The following is a 21,827-nucleotide window of genomic DNA, read 5'->3' as shown; positions in this document are numbered from 1 at the left end:
GCATCTATCCTGATACGGCTGCGGGCAATTCCATGGGGTGCGTGCGGGGTGGCGCTTTTCCCCAGGCTGTCGTGGGTTTGCGCGGCGCTGCAGCTGCTCCGGGCGCGGCCGTAGGGACCGAGACGGCGGCCTTGAGCCTCAGACTCTCTCCACGTCCGCCCCTCGGCGCCAACCCCTCCCTCTTCCTCCACCTGCCGACCCGGTGGCACCGCCTCCCGCCTCTGGTCACAAAGGTTCCCAGCGGCTCGCTGCGTGCCGGACGTGACAGATGGCAGCAGCACGTCCCACCAGCGCCCTTGCAGACTGACAGCGCCTTGGAGCAATGGCAGCGCGCAGGCGCCTTCGGGCCGCGTCCTATAGCTGCCCGCGTGGCCGGCGAGCAGGGTGCGGCGGCCGGAAAGGGGCGGGGTGAGGTGGGAGGCGGGGCGATCGGGCCCGCTAGGCTCTCTGCATTTTCCACGCGTTCCGAGCGCGAGTCGGCTGCAGTCTCTGCCGCTGTCGCTGCACAGTCTCTTTCCCCGGCCTCTCACTGCCGCTGAATTGCCAAGATGTCGCTCTCTAACAAGCTGACTCTGGACAAAATGGACGTGAAGGGGAAGCGGGTCATCATGAGGTAATCCTCGGGACTCTGCCGCAGCCTCTTCGGCCGGGGCCGACTTGCTTTCCCTCCTGCCCAAAGTGGCCTTTAGTCCTCGTCTCAGCCCTGCAGGACTGGGCTGCCCACCATTGTGGCTGAAGCTTTGCCCGGGTTTAACGGTTTCTAACCTCATTTTCCCCAACCCAAAAAGTGAGCCAAAGTTGCCCTTTGCAGGGGTGGATCCACCCAAGAAGGGCTCAGATTGCAGGGATCCATTTTGCTCTCTTCCCTTATTTCTGAAAGGCAGTTCTATCGCCTCCAGTTCCCAGTTGGCGAGGTGGGATGTGATGCTTAGCTTGCAGATCCCTAGACCCCCCAGGGAAGGGACCTTGAAAGGTCATTTGGTTAGTTTCCCTTCCCCCACCACCGTAGAACGTCCCAGACAAATCAGAAACGGCCCTGCACAAAAGGACATCTTTCCCAGAGAATGTTGATTTCGTTGTTCAGGAGTAGAACCCACTAAAGCGTTGGGGGTGGGAGGGAGAGGTGGGGTGGGCGCACTGAAGGAGGCCCTGCAGGGCTTATGTAACAGGCCGCTGCCGCTCTACGTGTCTTTGGACTACAGGCCATGGGTTTTGCACCAGGATTGTGCCACATACTGGGTAACGCTAGAGCAGGGTGTGGCTGCTCATTCTTGCTGTTCTCTAACGTCGCCCCCACAGGTGGCTAGAGAAGCAGGATATTAGAAGTGGGGAAGGCTCCCCATGCGCTTTGGGGTCTTTTACTCCAAACATGTGGATTCCTGGTCACTTACCAACATGGCTTTTCCCTTGTTTGCCAGAATTAACTAGTATAATGTGTGGAGCTTTTACATTTATCCTTTTTGTAACATGTACATTCGTGCATGCCAGGAGCTAAGTGCAGGAATTCAGTTAGGTATGTAATTGATGGACTTGACCTTGACAGGATCCAACAGTGGTGCTTTTGTAGGGGCCATAAGGGCTTGCACTGGTAGCGTTGTGTAGTCTTGTCCTTTTAGGGAAGTGGTTGATTGATGGGCAGGCATGTGCATGATGTGATCCAGCCCCTTTCCCAATTTGGGCTGGTTCAAGAGAGGGCAACTTTTGGATATTAATGGATGCAGAAAGCAGTAGGGTATCTCCCTTTACCTAAGGCTTAAACGAAGGTAGGCACTGTGAATTAGTGAACTGTATGGACACCCTAAAAGTTCATGTAGCTCTCCTCTTTCCTCTAATTTCATTATGGCCACTATTAGTTTGCAATTGGCCTTCTCTGCCCTGCTATGGAAATAATTAGAACTCAATGGCTTATGGCCATGAAGAACACCTGGTGTCCCCCTTTTGCTAAATCACCTACTCCTTTGCAATCTGGACAAAGTAGGAATCATAGCCATCCTAGTATTAGATAAGGGCCCTATCTACCCCTCAGATGCTCTTAAGGAAGGGAGATAGACCCTATGAAAAACAGGACAAGTGGACATTGGCATGCAACTAGATCTTAGGTTTTAGTGATTTCCTCCCGTCTCCACTGTGCTCAAGGCTGACCTTTCCAGATGCAGGCACCAGCTGAAAGACAAGAGGTGGGGCATCATCTTGGCTACCTTCCTACAATTGCAGTCTTGGGCTTTATCTCCTCTCTTCCCAGGGAAACTGGCTTGAGGAATTATCTGGGCTGGCTGGGAGTGAGACTAGAGGAGGTGCTTATCTTTTTTCCCTCTGGACCTAATACGAAATATGTTTCTGTCCAAGGGCTCAAAGTTTCATTTAACACAGATTAACCCTGAGCCTTGAAATGATTGGCTAGTCCTGTTTTGCTGATGGAAAATGACCTGTCCAAGGTCACTGAACTAGCAAGTTGGTGGTAGAGCCAGGACTAGAATTTGGGTCTCCTTGGCTACCAACCAGATTCTCTAAATTCTTGGACATAGTGAATAGGGACAGGTTAAAATAGACCTTTGTCCGCTGAAGGTTGCAGTCAATAATTTTTCCCTGTAATCTGGATAGAACTTATTTGGCCTGAGAACAGGAAGTTGCTTTTTTCTCAGATTATTAATGTAGCTCTAGAACAGAGGCAGCCATGCCTCGTCAGCTCAAATTTCTTTTTGTCTCACTTGCCTTTATGTGGTGCTTGCTGGCAGTGTTCCGGAAGTGGGGCCTCCGGAGTAGTGGCTGCTTCACTTGCCTCCTCTCTTTATCTTGCAAAAGGGAGCTGTGATGTTTGTAGAGTCTTCGGGCCCCTGCTTTGAATTGCCAAGGGAAATTGACTGATTTGTTGAGGGAACTTCAGATAGCCAGAAATCTCTGACTGGCTAATTACCAGGTTCTACCTCAGTTTTTTAGGACTCCATTTGACTTTATAGCCCTTTGAGTAAATTTCCTGTTTAATTTTGCAATGTCATTTCCTTTTTTCCTCTCATAGGTTGCCAGTCTTACTCCTTTGCCGACTTGTGAAGCGCTTCCCTTTTGCTTGCTCTCCCCCACCTCTCTCCCTCCCCCTATTTTTTTAAACCTCACTGTTTTTTCCCTAACCTGTTGTAACTTGTTAAGCAACAGCCTTGGTGTAGTGGAAGAAGAAACAGGGAGGAAAAACTGAGAGCAGGGGAGAAAAAAAATGTCTCTAAGGGAGCCATAATACCCCAATTTTCTAGTCAGGGGCAGTAGAGCGAGGGTGGGAATGGTTCCTCTGAGAGCTTTTAATGGAACTGGGCCTGGACTCCTGCGATTTCAGGTGATAGAGTCTTGATATCTTTATTACAACTAAATTAATATTTTTAAGATTCATTTTGAAATAATTATATACATTCACAGGAGGTTGCAAAGATAGTATAGAGAGGTCCTGTGTTCACCCAGTTTCCCTCATTGGATACGTCTTACATAATTATAGTACAATATGAAGAGTAGGAAGGAAATTGACATTGGAATAAAGTATATAGTTCTTTGCTGTTTTATCACATGTGTAGATTTGTGTAACTCCCACCACAACCAAGATACAAAACTCGTTTTGTTTGAGCACTGCCAAGATCTCCCTCATGCTACTCCTTTAGAGTCGTGGCCCCTCTCCCTCCATTCCTAAACCCCTGGTAACTACTAATCTCTCCTCAATTTGTAAAATTTTGTTATTTCAAAAATGTTATATAAGTGGAATCACACAGTATATAACCCTTTGGGATGGCATTTTTTCACCCAGCATAATGCCCTTGAGATTTATCCATGATGTTGCATGTATCAATAGTTCATTCCTTGTATCGCTGAGTAGTAGTCTATGGTATGGATGGTCCACAGTTTGAAGGACATCTGGGTTGTTTCCAGTTTGGGGTTGTTTCAAATAAAGCTTCTGTGAATATTGAACATTTGTGCACAAGTCTTGGTATGGACATATGCTGTCATTTCTTTTGGGTAAACACCTAGGAGTGGAATTGCTGGGTCATATGCTTAGCCTTTTGAGGAATTCCCAGACTGTTTTCCAAAGCAGCCGCATCATTTTCCATTCCTACCGGCAGTATATGAGTGCTCAATGGCTCTGCATCCTCAATAGCGTTTGATGTCATTTTTTAAATTTCAGCCATTATGATTGGTGTGTAGTGATATCTGACTTTGTGCCTGAGGCTAAGCTCGGGATTGTTTAAGGGAAGTGGAAAAGGAAGGGGTGCAGACTTTACACAGAACAAGTGGAATGTGTAGGTCAGAGCAGTTTCTGTGGTGGAGTCCTTAGACAGGAGAAGCTAAAAGCAGACCTGTTGTTGAGAGTCTAGGAGATGATGAGGGAAGATATTCCACAAGCAATGAGAAGAGGGTACAAGTCCAATTCTCATCAGTAAGCTATGCCATGGCATCGTGGATAGATGAGAGAGATTCTTGAATGTTTCCAAAGAACTTCCTCTCTGTCAGGGCTTGGGGGTAAGGAGCAGCACTGCAAGGGTGGCTTATGCTCAGCCCCTTGCCATTAGCCCTTTTGAATGTGGGCCTTCTGGGAGGCTGCAGCGGGTGGGAGAAAATGACTCTTGGTAATGGGATACTCTATCCTCTTTGGAATGCACTTTAAGGCTGGCAGGGACCTTGTTCAGGATATTTAAAGAAGATGCTTAGAATCAGAATCGAGTAGCCTGAAATTAAGTAGACTGTATTTCTTTCTTTAGAGGCATACTGCCTTTATTTTTTTAGATTTTAATTAAAATGTTTGAATATAGAATTAGTCCTTCAACTCACCTTTGGAAAAGCTGTTCTTCAGTGAACTAGAGTACAGACCTAGTGGACATAGGAAATTGGTGGTCTTCTTAGTAGGTCCAGGATTTTGTAATTGTCTGCCAAGCCTCAACCTTAGAGAGGAAGGCCTAGTGATGGAGCTTTGTGGTCAAACATGGCAGCAGTCTTTTTGACTAGGTCATACCTTCACAGTAGTCCCTTAGTGTGTGTTGCTAGCTGTTATCAGTAATGGTTGATCTGCCTTTTAGATCACAGAATCACGTTTTGGAGAAGCCTTAGCATGTATAATAATAGCTACCACTTTTTTTTTTTTTTTTTTTTTTGCGGTGCGCGGGCCTCTCACTGTTGTGGCCTCTCCCGTTGCGGAGCACAGGCTCCGGATGCGCAGGCTCAGCGGCCATGGCTCACGGGCCCAGCTGCTCCGTGGCATGTGGGATCTTCCCGGACCGGAGCACGAACCCGTGTCCCCTGCATCGGCAGGCGGACTCTCAATCACTGCGCCACCAGGGAAGCCCATAGCTACCACTTTTATGGCACTTGCTGTGTATCAGTTACTCTCCAAAGCACTTTCCAAATCGGTAACTCATTTAATTCTCACAATAACTGTGAAGTAGATAGTAGTGTCATCCTCATTCTAGAGAAGAGAAAAAAAATCACTTAAAAAGGATCTTGGCAGGCAAAACTTAGACCTTACAAATAGCTATCACACATCGTTGTTTTCAGTCAGGTTGAAGTAGCCTGAGGTTCTAAGGAGTTCGCAAGAAGGGGGAAGGAATGATCAGTTCTTAAAAATGGTAAAGCAGCAATCTGTTGGGTAAGAAAGGAGACCGCAGTAAATTGCTATCCACACCCCCAACTCCGCCCCTCCCCCCGCCCCTGGCTGTGTGCTGTGCCATGTGGCTTGTGGGATCCCGACCAGGGATTGAACCTGGCCCCCAGCAGTCCTAACCAGTGGATCCTAACCACTGGATCGCCAGGGAATTTCCTGCTTGTGCTATCTTGATCACTTCTTTTCTAATTGCCTGTTTGTCAGGTGGGCAGGGTCACATGTTCCATCCTCTCCTCTAAGGCTTTTATTTTCTTTAATTAAAAGTTTTTTTTTTATTGAAGTATAGTTGATTTACAATGTTGTGTTAGTTTCAGGTGTACAGCAAAGTGTCCTCTCAGGCTTTTAGAAAGAGGCTATCTTTTTGTTATTGTCTGTGTTTTGCTTGAAGGATACTGTTTGAACTTGGTCTTGGATACTGGGTTTCTTTCTGGTCCCGAGGTCCCAGCCTTTCTCCCAAAAGAATGATATTCTCTTGACATGTTTTATTGTTCCAATTAATTTTTTTCTTTTGAATAATGTTTGCTTCCTTAGAACCCAGAAATACTATCAAAGGAATCAAAATCCAGACGTGTTCCCTATAACCTCTCACTCCTCCAGCTGCCACTGTTATTAGATACTATCATGCTGGGCCCACATAGATATCTTTTTAGTTGGCACTGGCTTTAGCTTCCCTGGTCTTCAGGGCTAGTTCCTGTGATTTAAGTTTTTTTTTATTTTTTTTAAATTTCTCTTTTAAAAAGTATGAGATACGTACCTAAAAGGGCACAAATCATAAGCTTCAAAGAGCGATCACTAAAGGAGCACATATGTCACCCAGGTCAAGAAAGAGAACATTACCAGAACCCCTGAAGCTCCCTCTGGTGTCCTATCCCAGCCACTACTCCTACCCTCGTCCCCATGGCTTATCACCATCTTCTGATACTGCTGATTATTTTTAAGGTGACTTTTGAACTTCAGCTTATTTAACTGGTTCACTAGAAGTCCCTCTCCTAATCTTTGGGGGAATGGAAAATTGATCATGGCTCTGAACCCAACACTTTGTTTCTTTTTCAGAGTGGACTTCAATGTTCCTATGAAGAACAACCAGATAACAAACAACCAGAGGTAATGTCCCTGCTAATCCTTGAGCTAGGTTCACGATGTACCTGGGTCTGAGTATATGGGATGAAATGGTTTTACTTCCTTATTGTAGAACTATGGCAACTTAAGCCATGTGATCTTGGCTTTCAACAACCCACCATCTGGTTTGCCTTCTTATGAGAATTTAGAAATTGAAAAAAATCATTTTAAGAAAGTGATTTTTTTCTCACCCCATTTTTTAAAAATTTGAAGTATTTGGGGTTATGCATTTTTAAAGAATATAAAGGTTTAAGGTTACTTGGCTTCCCTTGCAAAATGAAGAACTGTGCATGTAGTTTTACAAGCCCCTATTCTAGCTGGCCCTGATAAAATCAGTTTTCGAGAATTTTGATTTAAGGGAAAAGACTTCAGAAGTAATATTTTCAGTCAGTTTAGGCTGCTCCAAATGTCTTGGCTCCTAGATTCAGAAGCAGAAATTTTAAGTGATAGTACTGCTCTTGCTTTCGACTAGATTGTAAAAGAAGGTTTTTATTTTAAATTTTAAATGAAAGGTTTGAGCTGGAAAGGTACGTTCCAATGGTATAGACCAGCAGTGTCTATTAAAAATACGAGCCACATGTAATTTAAGATTTTCTAGTGGCCACATTAAAAAAGTAAAAAGAAACAGGTGAACGTAATAATACATTTTATTTAATCCAGTGAGCCCCAAATAATCATTTCAGTATGTAATCAATTAAAAATTAATCAAAGGAACATTTAACTTTTTTGGTATTATTTGAGATCCAGCACATACCAATCTGGACTAGCCACATTTCTAGTATTCAGGAGACACCTGTGGCTAATGGCTACCATATTGTACAGTGCAGGTATAGACCCAGAACACTTTCAGATATTGGCCCCAGAATAGAGCTTGGCATTTTGCCAAGCACATCCCTGCTGCACCATAGTGGAAGGTCTTTGTACAAGGCACCTCTGACCCTTTTTGACTTTCATTATTTTCTGTAGCACACATAAAAGATTGGAAATATGCCTATCAAGATATTTTATAAGTAAAAAACAGAGGAACAGGTCTGAGTAGATCTTTTCATTTTCAGAACTCCATGGAGTTGATTAACAAAATGAAGCATTAGAAATAATAGAACTTGGCCAATAAGGGATAGCCCTGAAGATTAATTTGGTTTCATTGGGCAAACGTTGTACCTGATGAAGGTTTCTTCTTTATTTGGTATAAATGAGTTTTTATATCTGCCAAGTAGCATAAGATATTTTAGAAACATAAGTTGGCTTTTTATTATTCCATTCTCTGCTGAAATGTCACCTTATCAGAGAGACTTTCCCTGGCCACCCTCTCTAAAATCCCCTTCACCACTATTCTCCAGTCATTCTTGTCCCCCTACCTTGCTTTATTTTCTCCATAGTTCTCACCACTTCTATGAGAGCAGAGACTATTTTATTTACTATTGTATTCTCAGAACCTGATATAGTAGCTGCCACAAAAGAAGCATCCAATAAATATATGTTGAATAAATAAATGATTTTCTTTGGTATCAATTTTAATTTCTTAAAGGCTGCCAAGAATGGAAAGTTAGTATTGGGTTTGTAACAAAAGTTAGAAGTGTTTAAAGGAGGTTTAATAAATGTTAGATTAAACTATAATTTAGTAAATGCGATGCATTATGTAAACCACATTCTATATAATGTATTTATTTTTACCTACATAAAAAAGTGACTTAGGATCTGTAACGGGTGCAGAAAAGTTACATGTTTTTCAGTTTTCCCCAAATTTCTTGTAATGGTTTCAAGATTTGGGAATTTTATATTTCTTCCACAGTCAAACACTTAGGATGTTTCAGGGGTCCCTAAGACCACCCACATATTTGGTGATTCACTGGAAGGACTCACAGGACTCAGCATATAGTTCTCACTGCTAAAGTTTTTTACAGTGAAAGGATGCATGACAGGATCAGCAAGGGGAAAAGACACAGGCAGAATTTGGAGAAATCCATGCATGGGTTTCCATGCTTTCTCCCTCTCATAATAAGACACACCAAGTGTGCTCCTTTCTCCAGCAGTGAAAAATGCAATAATTGTGTGCAATGTTTCTGTCCAGAGAAGCCCTTTAGAGACTCAGCTCCCAAGATTTTTACTGGCAGCTGATCACATAGGCACCCTCTGCCCAGCAACTACCAAAATTCCTCCTAGAGGGAAGCAAGTGTTGAGCGTAAGTCACCTTGTTTGTACAGACAGTCTAGGAACTGTGAGCAGCCCTTGTCAGAGAACTGAGGGACCACTTCAAAAGCCAAGTTCCCAGATACCAGCCAGGGGCCAACCTTGCAAGCAGGTCCTTCTGAAGATAGCAGCTTCAGTCCTGCTATATTAACTCTTTTCTGCACAAGGGGCAAAACATGATGAGATTGTATAATCCTAGGGGGAGGGTTGACATCCTAATTAACTTCTTCCTCTGCACATGGACCTGAGGACCATCGCTGAGTTGTTGACAGTAGATTTGAAGGAATTTGGAGAAGAAAGGGGGCTTTATGTTTTATGAGGCCATGAATAGAATAGTTACCACTAATTCTTAGAAGTAACCTTACTCTACCTGTTGTCTCTTTGGTTGCAGGATCAAGGCTGCCATTCCAAGCATCAAATTCTGCTTGGACAATGGAGCCAAGTCAGTTGTTCTTATGAGCCACCTGGGCCGGCCTGATGGTGTCCCCATGCCTGACAAGTACTCCTTGCAGCCAGTTTCTGTAGAGCTCAAATCTCTGCTGGGCAGGTACGTTTCAGGCTCTGGTGCTGGTGTACTCTGTGACAGATGTTGTCAAGCATGTTGTTATTGGTTCTTAACTTTCTGACTGCTCAAGTATTTTCCATGTTGTGCTCTCCCCAGGGATGTTTTGTTCTTGAAGGACTGCGTGGGCCCAGAAGTGGAGAAAGCTTGTGCTGACCCAGCTGCTGGGTCTGTCATCCTGCTGGAGAACCTTCGCTTTCATGTGGAGGAAGAAGGGAAGGGAAAAGATGCTTCTGGGAACAAGGTAGGACCTGTGATTTTGACATTAGTGGGGGTGAGGAGGGCTGAGTGTATAGGAGACTGTGATTGAAGAGTAGAGGAAGCTCATGTTTATTTTGACAGCTTTTTATTGAAGTACAGCATACGATTAAAAATGCACAAATGCACAGCTTGATGAATTATCACAAAGTAAGCACACCCGTGTAACCGCCACCTACGTCAGAGAATAGGATATTGTCAGCATCCCAGAAGCCCTCCTCATCATGCTCAAGTGGTTTTGAAATACCTTGGAAAAATATGTGAACACCATTTGGGTGTATGAGGATTTGGTGAACATGCTGCTTCTAATTGTCCCTTTGTTACACACCTGGCCTGTGATACATGAAGATTATTTTTTCTAATAGTATGTGATAATATCCTATCAAAGGGGGAGGCTGTGATTGCCAAGTGCTGAGAGCAGACATTCACAGGTGGTTGTTGGCTGGGGGCATGGGGGTGAGTATCCATGATACACCAGGTGTTCCTCCAGCAGAGCCAGTTTTAGATTTTTTGTTTGTCAAGGCTGGAACTGTTTTTCTAAGCAACAGGCCCTGGTGTGTTATGGAAGGACAATCTGTATTTTTATTTAGAAGGGGAATTAACTTAAAGCTCGAGCTTGGTACTTTTAACACACTAAATTAAATTTGATATAATTGGGATTTTCTTATAAAAGAATCATGTGAGCAGAAAATGTACTTTCCTAAGTCAAGTGGAAAGGGACTATTTGGGACATTTGATTGTAGTTGGGTAAATGATGGTCATGATGATACTGCCTTGGGTTTAAGACATTTTTCTTAAGTGTAAAGCATCTTTCTTTGAATTTCTTCTTAAGGAAGTACAGATATCATCATATTTTCAAAACAAACCTAGGTGTCAGAAAGGCAGTCATTTGATTAAAGTTAGAGGTAGTGGTACTGTTGCTGGGCCTTATATAGAACTCAGTCCATTAGATCAGCAAACTTTCTGTAAAGGGCCAGACAATAAATATTTTAGGCTTTGCGGACCATACGGTCAGCCACAACCTTATATGGTCTCTGTTGGAACTATTCAGCTCTGCCATTTTTGTGCAAAAACAACCATAGGGAAAAAAACAACATTTTTTTTAAAAAAGGCAACCATAGATAACCCACAAAATAGATTACTGTGACTGACAACCAGCATTCAAATATTAAATGATAAAGCTGGCTCTTTGAGGATGATTTGGAATTTGCCTATTGGTAGAAGGGAAGCTGAAAGCACCCTTTAAGTACTTTCCACTCTTAAGGTCTTGAGTATCTTGTGGAACAAGATGCTCTGAGGCTAGCGTCTCAACCTCCTGTTGTACTTCTGACATTTCTTAAGGTCATCGTAGTGCCTGCTTTCAAGCAGTTTCTTTTCTTAGCACTGCAGGCTCTGGTCTTGTCTTATCTTGCCTTTGGCATGGTCTTGCTGCAGTAGTATGAGTCAAATGCTGACCTAAAATTTGGTGCCCTTTTAGACTGAAACTCAATCAGCTCTACGCTCAGGCTTAGAAATGGCAGGAGGCAACTGGCAAATTGAGGCAAAATCTTTTATTCAGGAAGTGATGAACCAACTATGCTAGTCTACGTCTTTTTTAGTTAGTTTACTTTACATTTAGTGTCCAATGGCTTTTCATGATTGAAATTTCAGGAGCCAGCCATAAGTTCAAAGTGGATAAAAACAAAGCGAGGGCATGAAATTTTTCCTTTATCCAGTGTGCCTGCATTGGTTTTTTAGGAGCATTCTCTTCCTTCTAGTTATTGGCAGATCAAAAATGAGAAATGGGTTCTTATTACTGTTAATTTCTATAGTACCTTTTCCATGAAGAGCTTTCAATTTGTCTCATTTTTCCTCAAACAGTTCTTCTTAAATAGAGGGGTTATCTTCCCTTTTTAATAGATGGGAAGATTTCAGGGGCAGAGAACAACTTGACAAAGGTTACACAGTAAATTAGTGTCAGACCTGGTCCTAGAACCCAGGTCTCATGCCATTTGGGCAGTGTTTTCATTACTACACACATCATCTTGCAGTCACCAGTGGCAGATGATATTCCGTTGTAAAGAGATTATGGGGGCTCTACAGTCTTCAGTTTCAGCATTAGTGCCCCTGCATTCTTTGGTTCATTAGAGGAAAGCACCTGTTATCTGTGGCAACCTCCTTCTCCTCAGTACTTGGGAGAATGGGAGTGGACAGTGACTGAAAGAAACATCTGTTTTGTGCTCTTCTCTGCCATGTCCCTCTTATCTGGCTTCCTGTGCATCTTCGCTTTATTTCCTACTGCAGAATCTGTTCATCCTGCTGCCCTGCTTTCTTTCCCCTATGGGAGCATGGGGGGGTATTATTCCTGGATAGTGAGCCGACATTCAAAGCCCTATGTTTTACTTCTACTTTTTGTTTCTCTTTCTTTTTTGTAGAAGTGTATTGTTTTATCAGATGCCTAACTTCCAGGGAAGGCTATATGAATTATCTCCTTTTGCTATTACATAAAATGTTTCTGAGGCCCTTTTCTGTTGTCATGTTTCCATCTGCCTTCTCTGTTCCAGCCTGCCCTTGTTGCTTTGATGAGGAATATGTATGAGGGCCTTTTTCCCTTTGCAGAAAGGTCTTGGTAGCCAGCAGCTTGACTCAAGTATAATCCTAAATTTTACAAGGAGAATATATTAAAATGAGGAAATGAGTCAAGATAAGGAGAGAGAAGGATAATTTGAGTCTTGTCCTAGGAGCTGGAGAGAGGCCAGTGGGATGTGATTAGGGGTTAAGCTGTGGTTCAGGAATCTTATAGGCTTGCAATTTGAGGGAAGGTGGAGGAGAGCAGAAACATGCAGAAATGACCAAAAGACCTGGAATATTAGGAAGAAAGAACAGATCCTGTTGCTAGTTTTAAAAACTGCTATCCTACCAACTCAGGGTCTTTAGAGGTGTTGAAGAGGACTCTTGGTATGAAATGCTTTTACAGTTGGCTTTGGAACCATCAACATTTCCTGTGTTGTTATTTTTCCTTTTTTTGGTTTGTTTTTCTCTGCAGGTTAAAGCTGAGCCAGCCAAAATAGAAGCCTTTCGAGCTTCGCTTTCCAAGCTAGGGGATGTCTATGTCAATGATGCTTTTGGCACTGCTCACCGAGCCCACAGGTACTAAAAGTTTTTTGCTCATTGTCAAACTGGGAGCATTATTTCTCTGTTTACTTGAGCAGCCCAAGCTCTGGCTTGCTTTTGGATATTTCTGTATTATATTGTGATCTTTTTGGCTTCTATCTCTAATTGGAGCTACAAATTACACTGAGGTTCTTGTTGAGTATCTCCGATCTAAAGAGGAAATAAAAGCAAATGTTGAGAATTGTGGAGCTTTTTGTCGAGCTTCAGGAAGATGTTCCTCTGTCTCACTTTGGGATATTTCATGGAGAGCTCTCCCTTTGTGAATGCTGTGGGAGTGGAATCTTAGGCTGTCAGTAGGAGGCAAACTGAGGAATCCTTTCCTGTTGTCATCACCTGGCTGATTATTTATTGTGGTTAAACCCTTGGCCTGAAGACTATTAATTGGGTATCTTAAATTCTACCTTAGGTCATTGCTTTTCACTTGTTCCCCTTGACCCTGCATTATTAGTCAAAAACCTTGTCTTGTACCTAAGTGTTTCGTTGCAGTTTGGGCATGAAAACCGTGGTGGCCTGGCATCTCAAAAGTGAAAGTATTTTCAGTGATAAGGAGATGGCCTCTAGAATTGGGAGAATTGCTAGGGATTGACCTAATATTTGAATGTCTCTGTTCATTTCTAGCTCCATGGTGGGAGTAAATCTGCCAGAGAAGGCTGGAGGTTTTTTGATGAAGAAGGAGCTGAACTACTTTGCCAAGGCCTTGGAGAGCCCAGAGCGACCCTTCCTGGCCATCCTGGGCGGGTATGGAGAACTCTTCAAGATTATGCTTTAAGTAGTGTTTTTGCCTGGTAGTAGGCCATAACTTGGGTGGTTTATTGTCAGATAGCACAATCAAACTAGGTGACTGAGGAGAATTTAATAAAGGGACTGTCTACAAAGGTGTGGGTAGGGTTTAGGGAAACCCAGAAGGGACAGTACAGTAATCTGGGGCAACAGTCATCACCATCCTTAGGCCTGAAGGGAAAAAGGAAAGGGATGGTTACCAAAATCCAGAGACGGTGGTTGCGTGGAGAGGTCCCTCTGATAGAAACCGTAGCCTTTGGTCAAGCGATGTAGGGATAGTCATCTAGCAGGGAAGGAGCCAGGAAAATAGATACTCTGATCTCCTTTTAATGTCCTGCTGAGTACCCCCTCCTACCCACAGTGGGCTGCAACCTAGCTGGACGTCAGAGGGCAAGGGAACTCCTTGATGCAGTCCACTCAGGTCAGCCTCCTGGGACAGAGAACAGGGCGGGAAAGGATAGAAAATGGCTCTGGAGGGAAGAATCGGAAAGATCCACCATTGCTCATCTAACGATTTTTGAAGCACTTCAGCCTCTCAGATATGAAAACCTCCTCATATGTGTTTAATACATCATTTGGAACTCATTTCTCTAGCTCACATACCTTTTTATATTTTCTCCTATGGGGAAAGGTACCCTGTGAATAGTGATATTCTACTGGCTTAGTTAAAAATACGAATTTCAGAAGTGCAACTCAAGAGGCTAGGAGGATACATTTTAGGTAATAAAGTAGGGACAGAGACCTGGGACTGCTTGGATAAGATCTTGTCACTTGGCATGGCTATCTAGACGGCAGCCTCTTTATGGCTAGATGCTCCTGACCCTCTTATGAGTGGGGCTTTTTGTTCCCATGGGAGTGAACACACTCAGCATTTCCCTATGAATGCTGACTCTGGAGTTGGGTGTCAATTTCAGATAGCATAGTTGCTCTCCAGGTTCATGAGCCCAGGTTCATGAGCCCAGTTTCAGGGTCCTAAAAATAGTTAAGGTGGGTATAGGTTGTTATCTGTGTCCTGGAATCATTGCCCCTCTTGTGCACTGGTTTATAAAGGTCAGACTCTGATCTTTGCTCCTCTGGAGATTAGGAGTTGGGCTTTGTTCTCCAGCCTTCCGTAGATCTGGAATATGGAAGTGAGTGCCACCTAGGGGTTATGATTAGGTTTTGGACTCTGCCTAAAATAAATATTTTGGGGAAGTTGATGTGGAGGGGTTTTTTTGGCCACCTTTCTTGCAATGTAGTCTCCTTAGAACATTAACAATTTAGGGGAAGATTTTACATTTTATTAAAAAATGTTGTGTTGGGAATTCCCTGGTGGTCCAGTGGTTAGGACTCAGTGCTTTCACTGCCGAGGGCCCTGGTTCAATCCCTGGTTGGGGAACTAAGAACCCACAAGCCACACGGCGCAGAAAAAACCCCATTATAATGGAAACGCTCAAACATTACAGAAGTTGAAAGAATAGTATAATAAACCCCCAGGTACCTCTCACCCTGCTCTAATAATTATTGGCATTTTTGCCAATCCTGTTTCATCTGTCCTCTAATCCTTTTTTTTTTTTGTTGGGAGTATTTGAAAGCAAGCCTTAGGCATCATATAATTTCATTTCTCATACTTCTGTATGCATCTCATAACTGATGAGATTTCTTTTAAATAACCACCGTGTGTTATACCTAACAAAATTTAACAATTTTATTACTATCATCTAATACCCAGTCTGTATTCAGAAATTCTCCATCATTTCAGAAATGCCTTTTTACAGTCAGTTTGTTTGAATAAGGATCCAGATGAAGTCCATGCATTGCATTTGCTTGTTAGGTATATTTTATTCTATAATAGTTCCCTCTTCATTATTATTTTCATTCCATTGATTTGTTGAAGAAGCAGGGCATTTGATCTGTAGAACATCCCACATTCTTTAGAAGACATTGAGTCTCGTTTCTCCCTCTTTCTCTGTCTCTCTCTTTCTGTGTGTGTCTGTTTCTGTGTAAAACAGCTAATCCATTCTTACCCTTCGTGGTGACCAGTCTTTACAAGTGAGATATCATCTATAGTCTCTTTCCATCCATTCTCCCACATCGCTATTGTTTTGAACCTCTATTTCACAAATCCTAGCATAGGGCCTCTCACAGAGTAGGTATCATCTTGTTTATTGAATGAAGAGGTAGATAGGCCCAAGGTGATTGGTTCATTTAAGTGGGATTTAGATATATAAGAATATTTGTGGAAGGCAAGCTACTACTTATGTGAAGGATTTTAAAGGTTGTGCTTCAAGTGAATGTTTTTCTTTTGTTTAGATATTTTTTTTCCTCTTGGAGGTGAAAGGTACATCTGTGTTTATTATCTTATTTCCCTCGACTAGAATATAAGCTCCAAAGGGGTAGGGATCTTCTCTTTTGCCCAATGATGTTTCTCAGAGACCTAGAACCTTGTCACAGAGTAAGTGCTCAATCAGTGTGTTGAATCAAGTGGTCTAATAGAGTAATGAATGCCATAAAGCAAATGTTCCAGCAACTGAGCATGGACCTAAGAGTGTGAATATCTATTTTTGCTCAGTATATATTCATTTGGTATATAATCTGGTTCCTGCTCTAGGATTAGGACAGTTCTCAGGGAGCTCAGGGATCCCACAATTAGCAATCTTTCTCAGGTACAATTAGCAATCTTGACCCTTTGATTTTTTGGGGGAGAGAAGGGGCAAAATAGATCTATTTGGAACTTGTGATTTCTTTAGATGATTGTAAGTCTTCTAAGCCCTTCTTCGCCAAGAGCTACACCTTTAAAGGATTTCTTAATAATGGATTGGCTTTTCAGGTTGGAGAAACATAGGGCAAAGTTAGCCAATACTTCTGTCACTCTGTGGGACATTTCTCTGTTCCTGTCTCTTAATATCAAAACTCAGGCTTTATGTAATATCAGTTCCTTAGTCCATTGTTTGTTCTTTGGGTGATGATTCTTGCTTTTCCTTCCAGAGCTAAAGTTGCAGACAAGATCCAGCTGATCAGTAATATGCTAGACAAAGTCAATGAAATGCTTATTGGTGGTGGAATGGCCTTTACCTTCCTTAAGGTGCTCAACAACATGGAGGTAGGAAACCAATGCCAAGTGGATGTGAAATAGCTCTCCATGAGAAATAGCCGGTTATGTAAATTTAAAGAGGAAATTAGCTTCTGACATGAGCCCTAAAAACTCCCATTTTTATTTATTTTGCAAGTTGTTTTTCTTCAAGCTTTGAATTATCCCTTTGTATTGTGTTGTATTTTGTTCCTGTCTGCTTTGTGAGGTAATCACATTCTTAGTATAGAGGCTGATCTTCACCATCTTGACTTTCCTGTGTAGATTGGCACTTCTCTATTTGATGAAGAGGGATCCAAGATTGTCAAAGACCTGATATCCAAAGCTGAGAAGAATGGCGTAAAGATTACCTTGCCTGTTGACTTTGTCACTGCTGATAAGTTTGATGAGAATGCCAAGACTGGCCAAGCCACTGTGGCCTCTGGCATACCTGCTGGCTGGATGGTGAGTCACTTGGGTGGTTGGTAGTATGAGTGAACAGATACATTTTGGTATCATTCTTTCAACCAACCAATGGGAATTTTAAAAGAAGGGCTACAAATGTTGAGTGAGACCCTCCTTCGGGGAGAATCCATGGGGAAAAGCAGTGGTATCGGATTGCTGCTAAGACTTTTCATTAGTAATGTGGGGGCAAAACTGTTTTTTCTTCATCTATTTAATGTTTATTAAGTACTTGACTGTGTGCTGGGGATGATGCTATGTACTTTCATGGTTTGGGCTGTTTTGGATTATGTTGCTGCTAGGAACCTGTATAAGAAATTTTTCTTATATGAAAACATTAAGATAGTACAAGTATAATTATTGCAAGCAGGGAAAAATTTATGTGTATATTAAAGACTTATTTAGCTGATTGTAATGTTCTCCATATTTTATCATTCTAATAGCTGTACAGAATTGTTAACGGTGACATACTAGTTTGCTTATCGCTTTCCTTTTTTTTAGAATTATTTAAGCTTTATATTTCTTTTTTCTTTCTTTTAATATTTCTTTATTTTTAAAATTTATTTTTGGCTGCATCGGGTCTTAGTTGCAGCATGTGGCATCTTTCGTTGAGGCGTGTGGGCTTCTCTCTAGTTGTGGTGCTTGGGCTCCAGGGCGCGTGGGCTCTGTAGTTGTGGCACATGGGTTCTAGAGCGTGTGGTCTCTGTAGTTTGCGGCACGCAGGCTGTAGTTGAGGTGTGCGAGCTCAGTAGTTGTGGCACATGGGCTTAGTTGCCCCTGGCATGTGGATCTTAGTTCCCTGACCAGGGACTGAACCCGCATCCCCTGCATTGTAAGGCGGATTCTTTACCACTGGACCACCAGGGAAGTCCCATCACTTTCCTTTTGATAGGCATGTGGGTTTTATTTAGTTCAGTGTTTCTCAAATTGTGGTCTCAAGAACAGCAGCATCAGACTTGCCTGCTGGTTAAGAATCCACCTGCCAGTGCAGGGGACATGGGTTCGATCCCTGGTCCGGGAAGATCCCACATGCTGTGGAGCAACTAACCCTGTGCACCACAACTACTGAGCCTGTGTTCTAGAGCCTGGGAGCCACAGCTACTGAGCCCGCCAGCCTAGAGCCCGTGCTCCACAACAAGAGAAGCCACTGCAATGAGAAAAGCCTGTGCACCGCAATGAAAAGTAGCCCCCACTGGTGGCAACTAGAGAAAGCCCACATGCAGCAACGAAGAACCAAAGCAGCCAAAAATAAATTAATAAAAGAACAGCAGCGTCAGCATCATTCTGAAACTCATTTAAAAATGCAGATTCCTGCCCCCTGCCCCCGCCCTGCTGAAGCAGAAACTCGTGGGGTAAGGCCCAGAAATCTGTGCTCGAACAAGCCATCCTGGTGATTCTGATGCACAACAAGGTTTGAGAACCACTGATCTAGTTTAGTGTTTTTCAACCTCGGCACTATTGACATCTTGGGTAGTTTTAGTTGTGGAGGGCTGTTGTTGCCTTATAGGATGTTTAAGGCATCTTTGGCCACTAGATACCAGAAGCAACCCCCTACCATCTCCAAATCATGACAATCAAAAATGTCTTGAGACATTGCCATATGTTCCCTAGGGAGGGACAGAATTGACCCTAGTTGAAAACCACATATCTAGTTACACACAATCATAAAATAGTGTGGCTAAGAATGTTTTTATCAAATAACTTTTGAGGTTTTCCCTTAGACTTGATCTTCCATAAAGGATATGAACAGGTTTATAATTTTAAAGAATGAGGGGTATCTTTTGGTTCTAGAAGACACTCTGGTGTTCAGCCTTGAGTTCTGGTCTTGGTGGAGGTATGGTATTTGCTCCTCTAAGTAGCTTTTATTGGTTGCTCATCCTGTCTTTTAACTCTGCCCCTTAGGGCTTGGACTGTGGTCCTGAGAGCAGCAAGAAGTATGCTGAGGCTGTTGCTCGGGCTAAGCAGATTGTGTGGAATGGACCTGTGGGTGTATTTGAATGGGAAGCTTTTGCCCGAGGAACCAAAGCCCTCATGGATGAGGTGGTGAAAGCCACTTCCAGGGGCTGCATCACCATCATAGGTAAGGGGTCCTGTACAAAGCTATTGCCAATGTGAGCTGGCAGAATTCTGATCAGAGGAAAGTAGAGGGGAAATGGTTAACTTTTCCTAGGTTTCTTGGTGCCAGGTGAATCTTGAGAGCTAAATGGGTATATAATTCATGGAGGAACCTCTAAATGAGATGGACTTGGGGGGTTATCGGCTACCTTTTGGGCTCGAGAGCACATTGCCTTATAATTTTGGTGCCAATCTTTTTTCTTTTCTCTCCTTTTCCCTTTTTACTTGGCTTTCATTCAACAGGTGGTGGAGACACTGCTACTTGCTGTGCCAAATGGAACACAGAGGATAAAGTCAGCCATGTGAGCACCGGAGGTGGTGCCAGTTTAGAGCTCCTGGAAGGTGAGGTTCTTTAATGTTTTTTTGACTTATTTGGGGGAAGGATGGGGTTTATGCAGTGAGAGGTGAGTAGAATGGAGTGGAGACGGTAGATAGTGTTGTCATTAGCAGTCATTAGCTGGGCAGTACAAATGGAGGAGTTTCAAATAAAGCTCCTGGCTTCCATTTGAGGTGGGGAGGGCCACATGGGAAGACTTATTCTCAAAGAGGTTATGCTGTACTAGACCTGGGACCCAAAATGTAAAAGTTACCTAACTCCTGGCCATATACCCTAGAGAAGAGCTGATATGTTATTGGGAGGATAGAAGGGGACAGATCTGGCTTAGTGGATCCTATAGTAATGCTGACTGTGTGTGTGTGTGTTCTCTCAAAAACAGGTAAAGTCCTTCCTGGGGTGGAGGCTCTCAGCAGTGTTTAGTTCTTTCCTGCCTTTTGGTTCCTGTGCATAGCCCCTAAGTCAACTTAGTGCTTTCTGCATCTCCACTTGGCATTAGCTAATATCTTCCCCTATGTCAAGATTCGGCTAGTGGCCAAGAGATGTAGCGCCAGGAACACTTAAACAGTTGTACAGCATCTCAGCTCACCTTTTTGCACCCTGGCTTTGCCTACATTCTTCAAGATCCCATTTGAATTTCTTAGAGACTAAACCGTTGTGCATTCTAGAGTGCATATATTTGTATTATGCCTGTTAAAAGAAAGTGAGCTGTGTTAGCTTAGTTCTCTTTATGAAGTAGCTTATCCGGATTAGCTTTGTCATAGTTTCACCACTCAGCATGGAAACAACATGAAATTCCAGTTGTTGGTAAGGAGGGAGATGAAGTTGGTGATCTATTAAGTAAATAATAAAAATATCCATTGAAACTGGGATGTTTTTCCTGTCATATTTTGTTAGAGTGAGAACAGAATCTTGAGGAAGGGATCAGATATCTACGTCCATGTTTCTAAGTAACATGCTTAAACTGTTAACTTCTTGATTTTCTAAAAAAGATCTCTATTAATTTCATACATGGGAAGATTTAGCTCTCTTATAGCCTCTGTTCCATATGTACGTCCCCTTCTTCATTCTCGCAGCATAGTTCTGTCATAATTTTATTTATTTTATTTTTTAATTTAATTTAATTTTTTTGCTGTACACGGGCCTCTCACTGTGTGGCCTCTCCCGTTGCGGAGCACAGGCTCTAGACGCGCAGGCTCAGCAGCCATGGCTCACGGGCCCAGCCGCTCCACGGAATGTGGGATCTTCCCAGACCAGGCACGAACCCGTGTCCCCTGCATCGGCAGGCGGACTCTCAACCACTGTGCCACCAGGGAAGCCCTTGTCATAATTTTAGATTTGATCAATAGAGTCTACATTGTGATTATAAATATTATTTACAGCTGAGCTATGTCATATGCCATGATTATATTTACTTATATATCTTTTAATTTTCTTTGGAGTTAAAAATAGTTTTAAAAATTAGTTTCTTTTTTTCTATGTTTCTATCACTGATTCATTCCCAACATATTCATACATATGGGACAGTTGGTTCATTTTTATTAGAGATGTCCCTCCTGCAGTCCTCTGTGTTCCTGTTCCAGTCTGTACTGGCTGCCCCCTATGTTGGCTGTACAGCTGTTGCCCTGGGGTTTCCTGTTTCCAGAGGAAATCCCTGTGGGGTAACTCTTGGGGATTCCTTTAACCTCCGGTGTTGAACCTTCCCTTTCCTGGATCTGTTTTCCCCCTCTTTCTTGGTTTACTTCTCCTTTTTATGAAATACAAGACTCCACTAGCTTCCTGAGAAATTGAGGGCATAGGAGGCAAAATTTTTTGTATGTCTGAAGATATCTTTATTCAACCCTTATATTTGCCGGTTTGGTTATATGTAGAATTTCAGCCTACCTATCAGTTTCTCAGACTTAAAGCCTTTGATTCACTGTCATTGCTGAAAATCTAATGACATCCTACACTTGATCTTAGCCAAAAGGCCAAAGCAATTTCAATGACATTCTTTTATTGTCCTTGTAATTTCCCCTCCTTTCTCTTTCCTGTCATTTTAATGGGAGTTTCAGGAATGAGCAGAGGTAAACGGTGCAATTTCAAAAGGCTGTGTTTAACTGGAATTTTTCTGCTGGGCATTTTATATACTAGAGTATGTATTTCACCTTTATGGATAAAGAAATAGTTAAACTAT

General features: G+C 42.8%; 1 protein-coding gene across 1 annotated transcript; it reads left to right on the top strand.

The window, feature by feature from the left end:
• The first annotated feature begins 440 nt into the window (after positions 1-440).
• PGK1 (phosphoglycerate kinase 1) lies at positions 441-20,521 on the top strand. The gene is made up of 11 exons (XM_081221681.1): positions 441-613; positions 6,683-6,733; positions 9,330-9,485; positions 9,600-9,744; positions 12,784-12,887; positions 13,530-13,649; positions 16,659-16,773; positions 17,026-17,205; positions 19,105-19,282; positions 19,561-19,659; positions 20,034-20,521. Exons 1-11 carry the CDS (start codon positions 549-551, stop codon positions 20,072-20,074), a joined length of 1,254 nt encoding a protein of 417 aa, XP_081077807.1. The 5' UTR covers positions 441-548; the 3' UTR covers positions 20,075-20,521.
• The last annotated feature ends 1,306 nt before the right edge of the window (positions 20,522-21,827 follow it).

Source organism: Mesoplodon bidens (assembly GCF_964165515.1).
Source record: "Mesoplodon bidens genome assembly, chromosome: X".
Lineage (NCBI taxonomy): Eukaryota > Metazoa > Chordata > Mammalia > Artiodactyla > Ziphiidae > Mesoplodon > Mesoplodon bidens.
Note: the sequence above shows the minus strand (reverse complement) of the source record. Positions and strands in the feature narration are given on the sequence as shown.

Coding starts and splice junctions, on each gene's coding strand:
- PGK1 (XM_081221681.1), top strand. CDS start 549: ATGTCGCTCTCTAACAAGCTGACTCTGGACAAAATGGACGTGAAGGGG. Junction 614..6,682: donor GGGAAGCGGGTCATCATGAG/GTAATCCTCGGG, acceptor TTTCTTTTTCAG/AGTGGACTTCAATGTTCCTA. Junction 17,206..19,104: donor GCATACCTGCTGGCTGGATG/GTGAGTCACTTG, acceptor TCTGCCCCTTAG/GGCTTGGACTGTGGTCCTGA.